Here is a 14,283-nt window from a genome sequence, read left to right on the forward strand (position 1 = left end):
GGATTATTAGCAAGAGCTTGGCATGTTCAAACACCCAGAAGAAGTTTATGAGGCTTCAGCAGTGAGGAGGAAGGTGTGTGTGCTCGGGCTGGTTAATGTCTGGTCATCAAGGAGATGCAGATTATAACTACTACAAGATTCTATCCCAAACCCTTTAGAATAGCTACAATCAAAAAGCCTGACAACACCAAGAGTTGACAAGAATGTGCAGCAACTGGAACTCTCATATTGCTAGTGGGGATATAAAATGGGACAATTGCTTTCTGAAAAGCCACCAAAGTTTTCCAAAGTAACACATACATAATGAGACCTAGGAGCCCCCTGCTAGGAATTTACCTAAGAGAAATAAAAACATGCTCACAAAAGGACTTGTTTAGACATTTTCATGGTGATTTCACACTGGAAACAGTTCAAATGTCCATCAGCAAGATAATAGATGAAAAAAGGCATATTCGTGCAGTGGAATTACTGCTCAGCAGTGAAAAAGAATGAATTACTGAAATACATGGTAAGATGGATGAATCTAATAAACGTGTTAAGCAAAAAAAGCCTGACAGAATAATAAATATTGTGTAATTTTACTTGATGAAGTCTAAGAGTAGCTAAACCTATCTATTATGATAGAAATGAAGTAAGAATGTCTTTCTTTTTTGGAGCAATTGAGGCGGGAGATAATTGGAAAGGGGCATGAAGGAACTCTCTGAGTTAATGGAAATAGTCCATATCTTGTTTTTGGTGGTGATTACAGGGGTATAAACACTTGTCAAAACTGATCAAACCAAACACACGTGTATTGTGTGTTGATATCTCAAAAGTCCTTTAAATACAGTACAGCCATAAACATGATGATAGGTCTGTTTATTAACATGGAAAGGTGTGCATTGGTATAGTATTAAGTAAAAGAAGTTGGTCAAAAACTGTGCCTACCATAACCCCTTATGCATTTATAGCAAGATAGTGAATAAATTTTTGAATTTTATTCTTTAATCTCATATATATTTTGATTCATTATGAATGAGCATTTTATTAATTTGTTTTGGAAAATGATAGAATGAAGTAATATTCCCTATACAGTGAAATATTTAAAGACGATCCTCTTTTTTTTTCTTTTCTTTTTTCTTAAAGATTTTATTTATTTATTTGAGACAGAGAGAATGAGAGAGACAGAGAGCACATGAGAGGGGGGAGGGTCAGAGGGAGAAGCAGACTCCCCGCCGAGCAGGGAGCCCGATGCGGGACTCGATCCAGGGACTCCAGGATCATGACCTGAGCCGAAGGCAGTCGCTTAACCAACTGAGCCACCCAGGCACCCTTGTTTTCTTTTTTCTTAAGTTTTTGTTTAAATTCCAGTTAACATACACTGTAATATTAGTTTCAGGTGCGCAATATAATGGTTCAACACTTACGTGCAACACAGAGTGCTCATCACAAGTGCATTTCTTAATCCCCATCACTTATTTCACCCATCCCTCCACCCTCCTCCCCTCTGGTAACCAGCAGTTTATTCTCTATAGTTAAGAGTCTCGTTCTTGGTTTGCCTCTCTCTCTTCCCCCTCCCATGATCATTTGTTTTGTTTTGTGTCTTAAATTCCACACATGAGTGAAATCGTGTCATATTTGTCTTTCTCTAACTTACTTCGCTTAGCATGATACGCTCTGACTCTATCCTCGTCATTGCAAATGGCAAGATTTCATTATTTTTTATGGCTAATATTCCATTATGTATATATATACATATATATATGACGGCTTTATCCATTAGTCAATGGACATTTAGGGTCTTTCCATAATTTGGCTGTTGTTGATAATAGTGCTGTAAACTTTGGGGTACATGTATCCCTTTGAATTAGTATTTTTGTATCCTTTGGGTAAATGCCTAGTGCAGTGCTGGGTTGTAGGGTAGTCCTATTTTTAACTTTTTGAGGATACTCCATACTGTTATGCAAACTGCACCAGTTTGCATAAAGAATATCCTCTTATTAAAACTTAACAGAAATGGGGGTCCTTGGGTGGCTCAGTCAGTTAAGCATCTGCCTTCGCCTCGGGTCATGATCCCAGGGTCCTGGGCCCGTGTCAGGCTTCCTGCTCAGTGGGGAGTCTGCTTCTCCCTCTCCCTCTCCCTCTTCCCCCGCTCATGCTCTCTACCCCCCTTCTCTCTCTCTCGCTCACATCAATAAAATCTTAAAAAAAAAAAAGATTAATTGAGCCATCTAATATTGGAAATATTCTTAAATAACATTTCATGATTATTTTATGCTATAGCTATGTTAGTTTTCAATGTTTAGGAGAAATTGGTATAATATTTATAGTTTAGAAAAAATTTTTCATTTAATTAATGTGTTAATGTAAGTCCCAAGTGTATAAAGGGTACACAGTGAAAGGTAAGAGATGAACCACTCTTGTCTCTTTGCCATCTAGTTCTTCCCACAGAATGCAGCTGCTGTGAACTCTATTATAGATATACAGGAAAACATATGTACATATACCTGTGTGCAAATACATGTTTATTATGCAAATGATAGCATGGCACGCACATTGTGCTGATCTTTTTCTGAATGAGTCTTTTTTTATTGTAAAATATTCATAACGTAAAACTTAGCATCTTACTGATTTTATTTGTACCATTTTATTGCATTAAGTACATTCACATTGCTGTGCAGTCATAACTATCATCTGTCTCTAGAACTTTTTCATGATCTCAAACTGTAACCGTACCTGTTACACAATAACTTGCCACTCACCTTCCCCGTCCTGCCTCTGGCATCACCATTCTACTTTCCGTTTCTGTAAGTTTGACTACTTTAGGTACCTCATATGAATAGAATAATACATGTCTTGCTTTGATTTCACTTAGCACAAAGTCTTCAGGGTTCATCCATGCTGAAGCATGTATCAGAATTCCCTTCCTTTTTTAAGGCTGAATAATGATATTTTATTGCATGAATATACCACATTTTACTTATCCATTCATCCATCATTGGACATTTGGGTTGTTTCTATCTTTTGGCTATTGTGAATAATACTGCTGTGAACATAGGTGTTCAAATATCTGTTCAAGTCCCAGCTTTTAATTCTTTTGTGTGTATATCCAGAAGTGGAATTGCTGGATATGTAGTAATTCTATGTTTGAATTTTTGCAGGACCCCTCATGTTTTCCACAGCAACTGTACCCCTTTACATTGCCACCCACAATGTTCAATAGCTCTGCATCCTTGACACCTATTTGCTGTTTTTTTTTTAATCTAATTTCCATCCTAATGGATATTGTACCATGCTTTTCAATCTTAATATATCTTGGAGAACCTTTCAGGAAAGAAGAGCCCTTCTTTTTAAAGACAGTATAAAAATCTATTTTTTGACTCTTCCCAGTGGGTGACCATGTAGTTTTATTTCTGGTCTTTTGTGAATGCATGGAATGTATCTTTATATTTAGTGTGTATAATGCTTCTGTTTATTTTTATACTTTATTTTTTGACTTAATTTGAATGAACATGTATAAAAGTGTATATGCATTTTACAATTTGATAGTTACTGCCAGAAATGTGTAACAATACCGATTTCCATACATCTTTGACCTCATAGTATGTTACACAACTTTTTGATCTTTCCAATATGATAAATAAAAGTGACATCTTGAAGTTTTAATTTGCATTTCCTTATGAGTGAGGCTAAATTTCTTTTCATTTTTGGGAGGCCATCATTTCTGAAATATATGCTGCATATTCTTTGTTCACTTGTCTTTTGAGTTATTGGTATCCTTTTTAATAGGAACCCTGAGTGTTAAATGGTGAGGAAACTAGGTGTGACTCCTGCCCTCACGGAGCTTACAGTCTATGGAGGGAGAAAGACAGTAAACATATAGTGTGTAATTAAGTTTTGTGATAAATGTTATAAAAGGAAAGTTTGGGGCTTTATGACAGATAACTGTATAGGTGGCTGAGCTTTAGACGAGATGTGGTGGCTAGGAAAGGCTCCAGGTGGATCCACAAGAGCCGGTGAGGCAGGTGTTGGGAGGGAAGAGATGCCAGGCAGAGAGCGCGTGGACAGTGAAATGAAAGGAGTGTGGCTGGAATGAAGTGAGGAAGGAATGATGAGAGAACACATTTGCCATCTGTCCCTCACGTTCTAAATCTTTATATAATTTATTTTAGAAAGAGAGAATGTGTGAGCAGGGGGAGGGGCAGAAGGAGGGGGAGAGAAAGAGAATCTGTAGTAGACTCTGCACTGAGATCAGAGCCTGACCTGGGTCTCGATCTCGCCACCCTGAGATCATGACCTGAGCTGAAACCCAAGTCAGATGCTCAGCCAGCTGTGCCACCCAGGCGCCCCCTCGTGTACTATAGTTTTAAAGACAGGCGCCAACAATATTCAGAAGTATACGATGAATATCCCCAATTAGTATTCTATGAGGGGTCTTAAAACAGGTTTTATTTTTGTTCTCATATATTAGGTACTTCCCATGAAAGGCGTATGAATCAGGCACATGATAAGCAAATGTTTTTAGGCTATTAATTGATTTGTTGGGAGCCTCCATCTTTTGAATTTTCCACGTAACTAAATTTTTATTTAAGAATGAATCCCTGTACATCATCTTATATTATTTCATATTTCCCCAGATGTGTGATTACAAATTCAATTCGTTTTCTCATGTGAAATTAATTTGTGGTTCTTTGAAGCTGGCTAAATGATGCATTTTTTACTACTAAGTTATCTGTAACCATTTCCGCATTAGGGAAAAAAGCTCTTTGAGTCTATCTTTCTATGTGTGACCAAGTTCCAAATGTGTGATGAGTCTACAGAGGGGAAAAAGTGACACTCAGAGAAAATGATTTGCAGCTTCGTGTGGTCAGCAAGGACATTCTTAAGTGTAAATTCTGCATCTTAGGCAAATTGAGCTGTGACAGATATGCTAAGCCTAATTTTGATCGGTTATTTTGTTAAGCTTATTATACCAAATTCCTAGGCAATGAAATAGTAGAAACAGAAATGTGTAATGCTGTTACCAGTGGTTACAAGTCAGCCATTTGAAAAAGTGAAACAGGAGTGTTGTTAATGTTGAAGTTAATGCCTGGTTTCCTATTTTCTGTATGTCTATATTCTTCTCTTTCCCTCCCTTTCCCTGTCTTTTCACTTTTGTTTCTAGATCTCATGTTTATTAGGAAATACGAGGAAAAGTGTACATGCAAAAATTCTGCCAGAAGCCAGTCTCTTGGCAGAAACGATGAATAGATCCGATGGAGTGGGCATGTCTTTTTCGATTTTGTATTCCTCTGGGCCAGAGAAATAGCTCAGTTTTGCTTGTTGAGCACTAAGTGCATGGACATTGGAAGCACCTGTATTCTACGTGACTTTTTCTGTAGCTGTAGGTACTTCCCATTGCTTGATTTAAAAAAAAAAAAAAACCAAAGTCTCAAATATACAGTTGCGGTCTGTCTTAATTTTATTTTCATCATGTTGCTAACAGTGGCAATTTATAAATATATAAATAATATATACTTAATATATAATATATATTTAATATATATTTATTTTATATATTATATATAAATAATATATATACAAATAAAAAAGCCACCTTTTTGTAGGCTACCATAGCCTTTCTATTATTGCTTATAAATATTTTTCTAAGTCTTTCCTGAGGTGGTGTTTCTGTAGACTGGCAGTTCTACTTTTTGTACTTGTTACTAAATGATGAAGATCATTGCTGTGTTTCTCAATCATCAGGTTAATGTTTTCCTCGTGTTTCTTTGGACCTTTTTTGTTTTTCTGTCATTCATGAGATACTTAACTGCATATATTCTAGAATACAGGCATATACATGGGAATTTTGTGCCTTTCTCTCTTCTGCAACTGCTGTGTGTGGGTTTCTGGTTTGGTTTGGTTTTGGTTTTGGGGAGTGTTTTTGCCTAACACAGTGAATATTTAATATAAGACCACACCTTCCTGCCTCTAGGAGTCTTCCAGTTTATCATCTGTTTTTCACCATTCTTATGTATAGACTAGGAAAACCAGGCAGTTTAGTGGAATAGGAGTACTCACCAACCTGATTGTTTGGCCAGGTGTCTAGTCATTGTTATATTGCTTCGTACTTCATATCGTGTTTTTGTTTTGTTTTGTTTTGTTTTTTTCCGTTTGGTTTTTCTTCTGCTTGGTTAGAGAAACTATCCTACGAAAAGCTAAAACCTGTGTCCTTTCTGGCCTGCGACTGTGACATTCATGCCTGTTGTGACCTATTCATATAGTTTTTCTTAAAAACCTATATGAGCATGCTCTTTCAAAGTATCAGTCTTTTGGCTTATATGACATAATAACTTGGCTTTCTTACAAGTTTGTTTTAAATCCCTCTGAGTGAAGCTTTTATAAATAAAACTATATCCCATTCTTTTCCAGTAATGTAATTTGCTATTTTAATCATATAAATATTTAAAAAATTTATTTCTCAGCTTTATATTCTGGCCCACCAATGTGTCCTTTTCTGAGTAAGTCGCAATTACATGGTAGCTTTTTAACTGTAAAAATACCTTTTACCAAGTGGGAGCGTAGGTTGCACCTCATTACTGTTTTCTAGAATGTTTCAGGCTGTTTGCACAGATTTATTCTTTTTATCTTTCACATTTCTTATTGCCTCTATTTCCTTTTATATTTTCCTTCTGCTTGGTCCTTGACTCTCCTTTTGATTGTTTTCTCCTCACCTCCTAGCTTCTCTGTTTCCTCTTTGTTTTAGTCCCTCCAAGCTTAATTTTTCTATCAGCCTCTTTTCTTGAACTTTTCATCTTCGGTTAGCTCCTTTGGGGTGTCTCACCATCCTATCGGACAGCCTTATCCAAATTTATATTTATGATCCCAAAGTGACCTCCCTTCTCACCTCCACTGTGTGTGTCACACTACGGTGCCGTTAGACACCAGGAATTAACACCCAAGACATACGTGCTTTCGTCCTTTGTTCTATTGCCAGTCATTGCCCAATTCCCATGGATGATTTTTCATGAGACACCTCCTTTCTCTCCTTTCTCTTCCATATTTCCTACCACTTTCATATTTTTTAAAAAGATTTTATTTATTTCTCTGAGAGAGAGAGAGCAAGCAAGCAAGCAGGAGCAATGGGAGAGGGGCAGAGGGAGAAGCAGACTCCCCTATGAGCAGGGAGCCCGACACGGTGCTTGATCCCAGGACCCTGAGGTCATGACCTGAGCCGAAGACGGACACTCATCTGACTGAGCCACCCGGGGGCCCCACCACTTTCATATTCTGGGTCGTACCACCTCACACCCAGATTGTTCAGACCCCTTTCCACCTGGCCCCTTTCTGTCCAGTTTATTTTGCATATGTCTGTGAGCTTCATCTAATCTAAAACTTTCTGTCAATACTGACTTTGAGCCGAGAGTCTCGTTCAGTCATTCATCATTTATCTCACAACTGTCAGAGTGCCCCTTACATGCCACACACACTTCTCAGTGCTGGGTGTGGATAAGTGAGCAAAACAGCAGGTGCTAGGGCGCCTGGGTGGCTCAGTCGGTTAAGCGACTGCCTTCGGCTCAGGTCATGATCCTGGAGTCCTGGGATCGAGTCCCGCATCGGGCTCCCTGCTCGGCAGGGAGTCTGCTTCTCCCTCTGATCCTCCCCCCTCTCATGCTCTCTCTATCTCATTCTCTCTCTCAAATAAATAAATAAAAAATTTAAAAACAAAACAAAACAAAAAAACAGCAGGTGCAAGTCCCTGCTCTCTGGGAGCTTACATTCTGCTCTCATGGTGGGTGGGGTTGAGGAGGGAGAGGGAGGAGACATACATGGAAACGGAACAAGGTAATTCTGGTTGGTGATAAATGCTATCGTGTGAGAGTGTGGTAGTATGGTGGGAGAACTGATTTAGGTTGGGTGCTCAGGGAGATTTCTCTGGGCAGGTTTTATTTGGGCTGAGACATGAGGACACCTGGGACCAATCAGTTTGGGAAAAATAGGAGAGAAGAAAATAAGTAGGTAAAAAAGATCGTGGAAAGCATTTTAATGCATGGGAGGCTTTTCCTGCCTTCCCAAAATTGACAAGTCAGTCTTTAAGATAACCATTGCATTCGAATAAGAACTCAATACTGATCACAGACATCTGGGGCATCATGGGGAGGAGGAAGGGATAGACTGTTTACAAATGGACCTGGGGAAATTAGTTAATGTATATAGTAGGTATGATTCTTTGCTCGCTTAGCTGTTTCTTGGAGTCCATTCATGCCTGGGGATAGGGATCATGTAGCAAAATAAAACTGAGATGAGAAATTCCATCATTGGAGTGTTTTTTTTTTAAATTTTAATTTTTAGACTTCTTAATCTGTAATTTCTATTAACTGTTCAGAAGCAGCAAAGACTTTGTTTTGACCAATTTATTTCTGAAATTTTCCAAAAGATCTCTTTACTGGAGTGCTGAGATAAGGAGCCACGTTTCTATATTGATGGCCAGAGTTTAAATCCCAGATCTGTCCTGACGTCTCAGGCTTCCACGTACTGGTCATAAGACTTAAGAGCTGGGTCTGGGCCAAGGCCTCCAGAGTGTGGCTAAATCTGGCAATCACCAGAAAGATAAGAAAGAGAACTGACTGGAAGCAGTTTGACAGTAAGAATAGGATAAAATAGCCTTGGATTTAGTTGTGTTCTTAAAGAAATGTGGGGTTTTTTTTTGTTTTGTTTTGTTTTTGGAGATTCCCAGTTTGTATATTGTTAAGTTTTTTATTTGGGCCTCTGAGAATCTAAGGTTTGACTGGACATTTGGGGTTTTTTAGGCACTATAATGAGCCATCATAGTGTCCATGTGAAATTATGTTAGTTGGTGATTCCCATGGCAATACAGGATTAAATTAACATTTAAAAATTTTATACAAGGAATTATTCATTCATTTTTAAAATTTGTGTCCATTATCCACTCTCTCACTGGTTGTATGGTTATGCACATGTTTGAATAAATCAGATGTTGTGTTAATGTAGTGGATTCTGTTATAGGCTTTGTAGGAAAACGTTTATCTTCTATGCCTCTGGGCTGCTTTAACAAAATTTGGCTTGGTACTCGGCTGTTCAGGGTAGGTATCCGGTGATGTGTATCCTTATTAAAGCTGCTTTTCTTTCTGGAATTCTACACAATTTCTCAAGCCATCTTACTGCAGACTGACAAGTCTATGGCATTTAAGGTGTTTGCTTAAATTCTTGACCTCTATACTTCCTCAGGTACTTCTTCAAATTTTTAATAGTCTGCGATTTTTTTTTTTTTTTTTTTTTGAGGAAGGGATCTTCTTGTAACAATTCAGTTGTTCCAGGGGTGGGGAATCTAGTTACCTTGTATGGCATTATGGCAAAGGAGTACCCAATGGACAGATAATGGTAATGTTAGAGCTTTTCACTCAGTAATGTAAAATAAACTATATAGACACATTTTAACTGAATCTGGAGCAAAGTGCTTTATGATGTTTTCTGTATTCCCAGAGGCATATGTTATTTACTGGCTTTACCTTTATTATTATTCCTTTTGTGTAGTTTGCATGATTAACTTACCATTGTCAGAAGGACTAAAATGAATATTGATATTCAATATAGGTATATTGAAACAAATATCATGCTTAAAACAACAGCCCTCCAGTAAACATTCAGGACATACTGCAAGTAAAGCACCTTGCTAGGTGCTTTGTAAGATTCAGAAATAAATCAGATGTGTCTCCTGACATCAGGATCTTTGAAGTTGTCTGGGAGATTATAACCTTATGAAAAGGAACTTCCAAAGTGACCTGCAGAGGCTTTGCCTAGGAAGGAAGGGTCACATACACACGCTTCACTAAGGATGTTTTATCACCAGGGCCCCAAAGTTGAAATTTATTCCCTGGTTTAAAAAACTTTTTTAGTAACTCATGTAAGTAATGGTTATACTTGCTTAAGGGCTGTCCCTGATGTTTACGCTATTTTAAATCTTTTATTTGAACTTTTCTTGTATATGTTATTGTAAACTCCTATATTTATTTTCTCTCTAGTTTGCTACAGAATGGTCAGTTTGAAATTGTGACAGGTGGCTGGGTTATGCCTGATGAAGCTGCTCCACATTATTTTGCCTTAATTGACCAACTAATTGAAGGACATCAGTGGCTGGAAAAAAATCTAGGTATGTATTAACGTCTTTTTCCTTCATTTGGACTACTTTGGGCAATTAATTTTGGGGAACATGAGATGAGGCTCTATTTTATTTTTTTAAATAACTGATTTTCCCAGTATTTTTTTTATCCTTCATTAATTTATGATGTTTCCTCCATCATAAGCTAAGTTGCATAAATATAATGTGGTCACTTTTAGTGTCATCTACTTTGTAATCTATTATTTTGTGTACTGTTTTATTAATTTTTAGAATAATTTTCTTCTAACAGTATCCCATTGGGATTTTAATTTTATATTAGTTAAGACTGTTGGTTAGAAGAGGCAATAACCTAATTTACTTGCCAAAGAAAAAGAAGAACAAAAGGAAGGTATTAGTTTTGTCATTGAGAATTCAAGAGGTACGGTAGGTTCAGGTAAAGTTGGATTATATTGTTTGGACACTATCTCTTTTGGCTCTGCTTGCTTGCTTGCTTATTTATTTATTTATGAGAGAGATAGAGGGTGGGGGAGGGGCAGAGGGAAAGGGAAAGAGAGAATCTGAAGCAGTCTCCATGCCCAGCATGGAGCCCTACTCGGGGCTTGATCTCACAACCCTGAGATCGTAACCTCAGCTGAAATCAAGAATCGGATGTTCAGTCGACTGAGCCACCCAGGCTCCACTTGGCTCTGCTTATTTTTGCATGGCCTTAGTCTTCTCCTGGTTCTCTTCACATGGTGAGTAAGAGGGCCATAGGCAACTAGGATTCTCATCTTCCCAGTCTAATCAGTAGAAGTTTTTCTTAATGTCTTACCTAATTGTCTCACTTTGGATTAAGTGCATAACTCTGAGCCAGTTTCTGTGGCCAGAGGTGTAGGGGCTGAAATCATCAAGCCCTAGTCAGTTTATTGGAAATGGTCATGCGGGAGAGGGGTTTGTGGAAGGCATGGTCCGCTCTACTGGAACCATGTGAATAGGTCCTCCATGGGAAAGAGGGATCTTGTTACCACAAGACATGGGGAAGAGGACACTGCCCTGATAAAACCAGGTGTTCACTACAACTGGTAAGAACATGGGACTCATTTAAATCTTTGCAGTACCTAGTATTTGCATCCTGCAATGTGGTATGTAATTCTTTTCAAATATTTCATATCTGAGTACAATTTTGTAGCATTTAGGAAATCCAGGTCCCCAGACACCAGCCAAGGGCAAACCTTCCAAGCAAGACCTTTCTAAAGATAGCACTTTCAGACCTCCTGTGTTACCTCTTTTTTGTGTACAGGCGTGATATCTGCAGCTTATTCTAATAACAACAACAATCACACCAATGATATGGCAAAAGAAAAAGTAAAGCAAATATGTTAATAATTGGTAAATCTGGTGGAGGAGTTTATGGGAGTTCTTCATATTTTTCTTAAACCTTTTCTTTTAAGTTTGAATTATTCCAAAATATAAAGAAAGAATGAATGGGGATGGCAGGGATTTTATCTCTAACACAGAAAAAAATTTTAATTAGGAAAAAAATAGAAATGCCAAGAAGTAAGTCCAATAAAAAACATCTATCCTTACCACACAGATACTGTGGAATTGTTTCACTGTGTTTAAACTGTGTAAAAACAATGTAGTTTATGCTAATCACAGATGCTACTGTGATCATGTATTGAGTTCTTTTCCTTCTGGAAGTCCAGAATCTTAATATGTACTGCTAGGCTGAGGATGCCTCCATGACCAGCCCCCAACAAATACCCTGAACGCTGAGTCTCTTCAGGAGCTTCCTTGTTTGATAGCATTTCACTTTTGTCACAGTTGTTTCAGTTGTCACAACATGGAGGGATTGAACCCATCCTTTGTGACTCCATAGGGAAAGGACTGTTAGAAGCTTGTGCTTGGTTTCCCGTGGACACTGTGCCCCCTGTGCCTTTTCCCTTTGTGGATTTTGCATTGTGTCCTTTCACTGTAATAAGTCATAGCTGTGAGTATGACCATATGCCGAGTCCTGTACATTTTCTTAACAGCTCACTAAATGGGGGTGGCAGACTTAGGGACCCCCTACACAGTGCCACTTTTCTTAAATAATTATGTTCTAAACCAGGAATATTTCTTTTATAAACTTCAGTTTGGGGATTTTTTTCTTTATGTTTAGCTTTTATTGACATATAAGTTCTATGCAGTGCAACATGCAAATCTTAACTATAGAGTTCAAGTTTTGGCAAATATATATACCCAGTTAAGCCACTTTTTCATCACCCCCGAAAGTTCCCTCATCCTCCTCAACTCTCCTGCAGCCAACTGCTCTCTGATTTCTATCACTGTAGATTATTTTTGCCTGTTTCAGAACTTCGTATATATGGACTGACTCCTTTGGATCCATGAGTTTTTGCTCAGCATAAATTTTCTTCTTAAAATTGTGTTGTCTCCAATATCATAAAATTTATCCACCTAAAGTATACAACTCAGTAGTTTTTAGTCTGTTCACAGAGTTGTGCAACCGTTGCCACCCTCTATTAGAACATTTTCAACATCCCCAAAAGAAATCTCTTACCCATTAATAGTCACACTCCTTTCTTGACTCCACCCTTCCCTGCCCCAGGCCCATGCCGCCACAAATCTACTTTTTTTTTTTTTTTAAGATGTATTCATGTATTTTAGAGACAGGAGAGAGTGTGGGGGGGGGGCAGAGGAAGGGCAGAGGGAGAGAGAGAATCCAAGTAAGACTCCCCACTGAGTACAGAGCCTGACATGGGGCTCAATCTCAGGACCCTAAGATCATGACCTGAGCCTAAATAAGAGTTGGACGCTTAACCGACTAATCACCCAGGAGCCCTCTCACCTGCTTTTTGTGTGGATGGATTTGACTCTTCTGGACATTTTACATACACCGAATCATACAATATGGCCTTTGTAACTGGCTTCTTTTACTTGGCACGATGTTTTCAAGTTCATTCATGTTGTAGCATGTATCAGTGCTTCATTCCTTTTTATAGCTGAATAATACTATTTTGTTTGGAAAGACCACAGTTGTTTCTCCTTTTTTCAGTTGCTAGACATTTAGAGTGTTCCCCTTTTTGGCTACTGTGAATAATGCTGCTATACACACTTGTGTAAGGTTTTGTTTGTTTGTTTGTTTTTTGTTTTTTTTTCCCCAGCAAATATATTTTTTTAATTTAAATTCAATTAGTTAACATATAGTGTATTATTAGTTTCAGGGGTAGAATTTAGTGATTCATCACTTGCATATAACACCCAGTGCTCATTACATCAAGTGCCCTCCTTAATGACCACTGTCCAATTACCCCATCCCCCTACCCCACACTAGCGTAAGTTTTCGTGAGGACATGTGTTTTCATTTCTTCTGAGTTTATACCTAGGAATGGAATTGCTGGGTCATATGGTAGCTCTGTGTTTAGCATTTTGAGGAGCTGCCTAATTGTTTTCCATAATGGCTGCACCATTTTACATTCCCCCCCAGCAATGTATGAGATTTCTAATTCCTCTACATGTGCAACATTTGTTATTGTCTTTTTTATTTTAGCCATGCTAGTGTGTATGAAATGGTCCCTCATTGTGGCTTTGACTTGCGTTTCCCTAAAGACTAATGATGTTAAACGTTTTTTCATGTGTGTATTGGCTATTTATATATCTTCTTTGGAGAAATGTCTGTTCAAATTATTTGGCTATTTTTACATTTGGGTTCTTTGTCTTTTTATTGTTGACTTGTAAGAGTTCTTTGTATATTCTTGACGCTAGTTTCTTGTCAGACAATGATTTGCCAATACTTTTTTCCATTCTGTGGGTTGTTTTTCAGTTTCATGAAGGTGTCCTCTGATGCACAAAAGCTTTGATTTTGATGAAGTCCATTTTAGTTTTTCTTTTGTCACTTGTGTTTTGATGTCACAGCTAAGAAACCATTGTCTCACCTAAGGTCATAGGATTTACTTTGTGGTTTTTACCTAGGAACTTTATGGTTTTTAGCTCTTACATTTAGATAATGGACACATTTGAGAAATGGAATATCTTTTTGTAGCTTTGGCTGCATTTTGTAAATTCATGTTCTGTTTTGTTTTTTAAGCAATTTAGAACAACAGCATGTTGTTTTGGATACTTTATATTTGGTCATGGAATGCTTTTTAAATTGTTCTGTTTTTTGTTATTTTCTGCCTTTGTGACCTCTGTTATGCAAATATGAT

The 14,283-nt window shown here is 37.8% G+C and overlaps 1 protein-coding gene across 1 annotated transcript in view; it reads left to right on the plus strand.

Moving 5' to 3' along the window:
• The window catches only part of LOC135363152 (alpha-mannosidase 2-like), a 154,734-nt gene that overhangs the window by 40,107 nt on the left and 100,344 nt on the right, over window positions 1–14,283 (plus strand). Inside the window, exon 5 of the mRNA XM_064583843.1 lies at window positions 10,002–10,129. Within this exon, the coding sequence (XP_064439913.1) occupies window positions 10,002–10,129 (128 nt within the window). The remainder of the gene's footprint in view (window positions 1–10,001; window positions 10,130–14,283) is intronic.

This window comes from Mirounga angustirostris, unplaced genomic scaffold (genome assembly GCF_029215605.1).
Source record: "Mirounga angustirostris isolate CCGP_5_RB_7025 unplaced genomic scaffold, mMirAng1.0.hap1 SCAF_35, whole genome shotgun sequence".
In the NCBI taxonomy this organism is placed as follows: Eukaryota; Metazoa; Chordata; class Mammalia; order Carnivora; family Phocidae; genus Mirounga; species Mirounga angustirostris.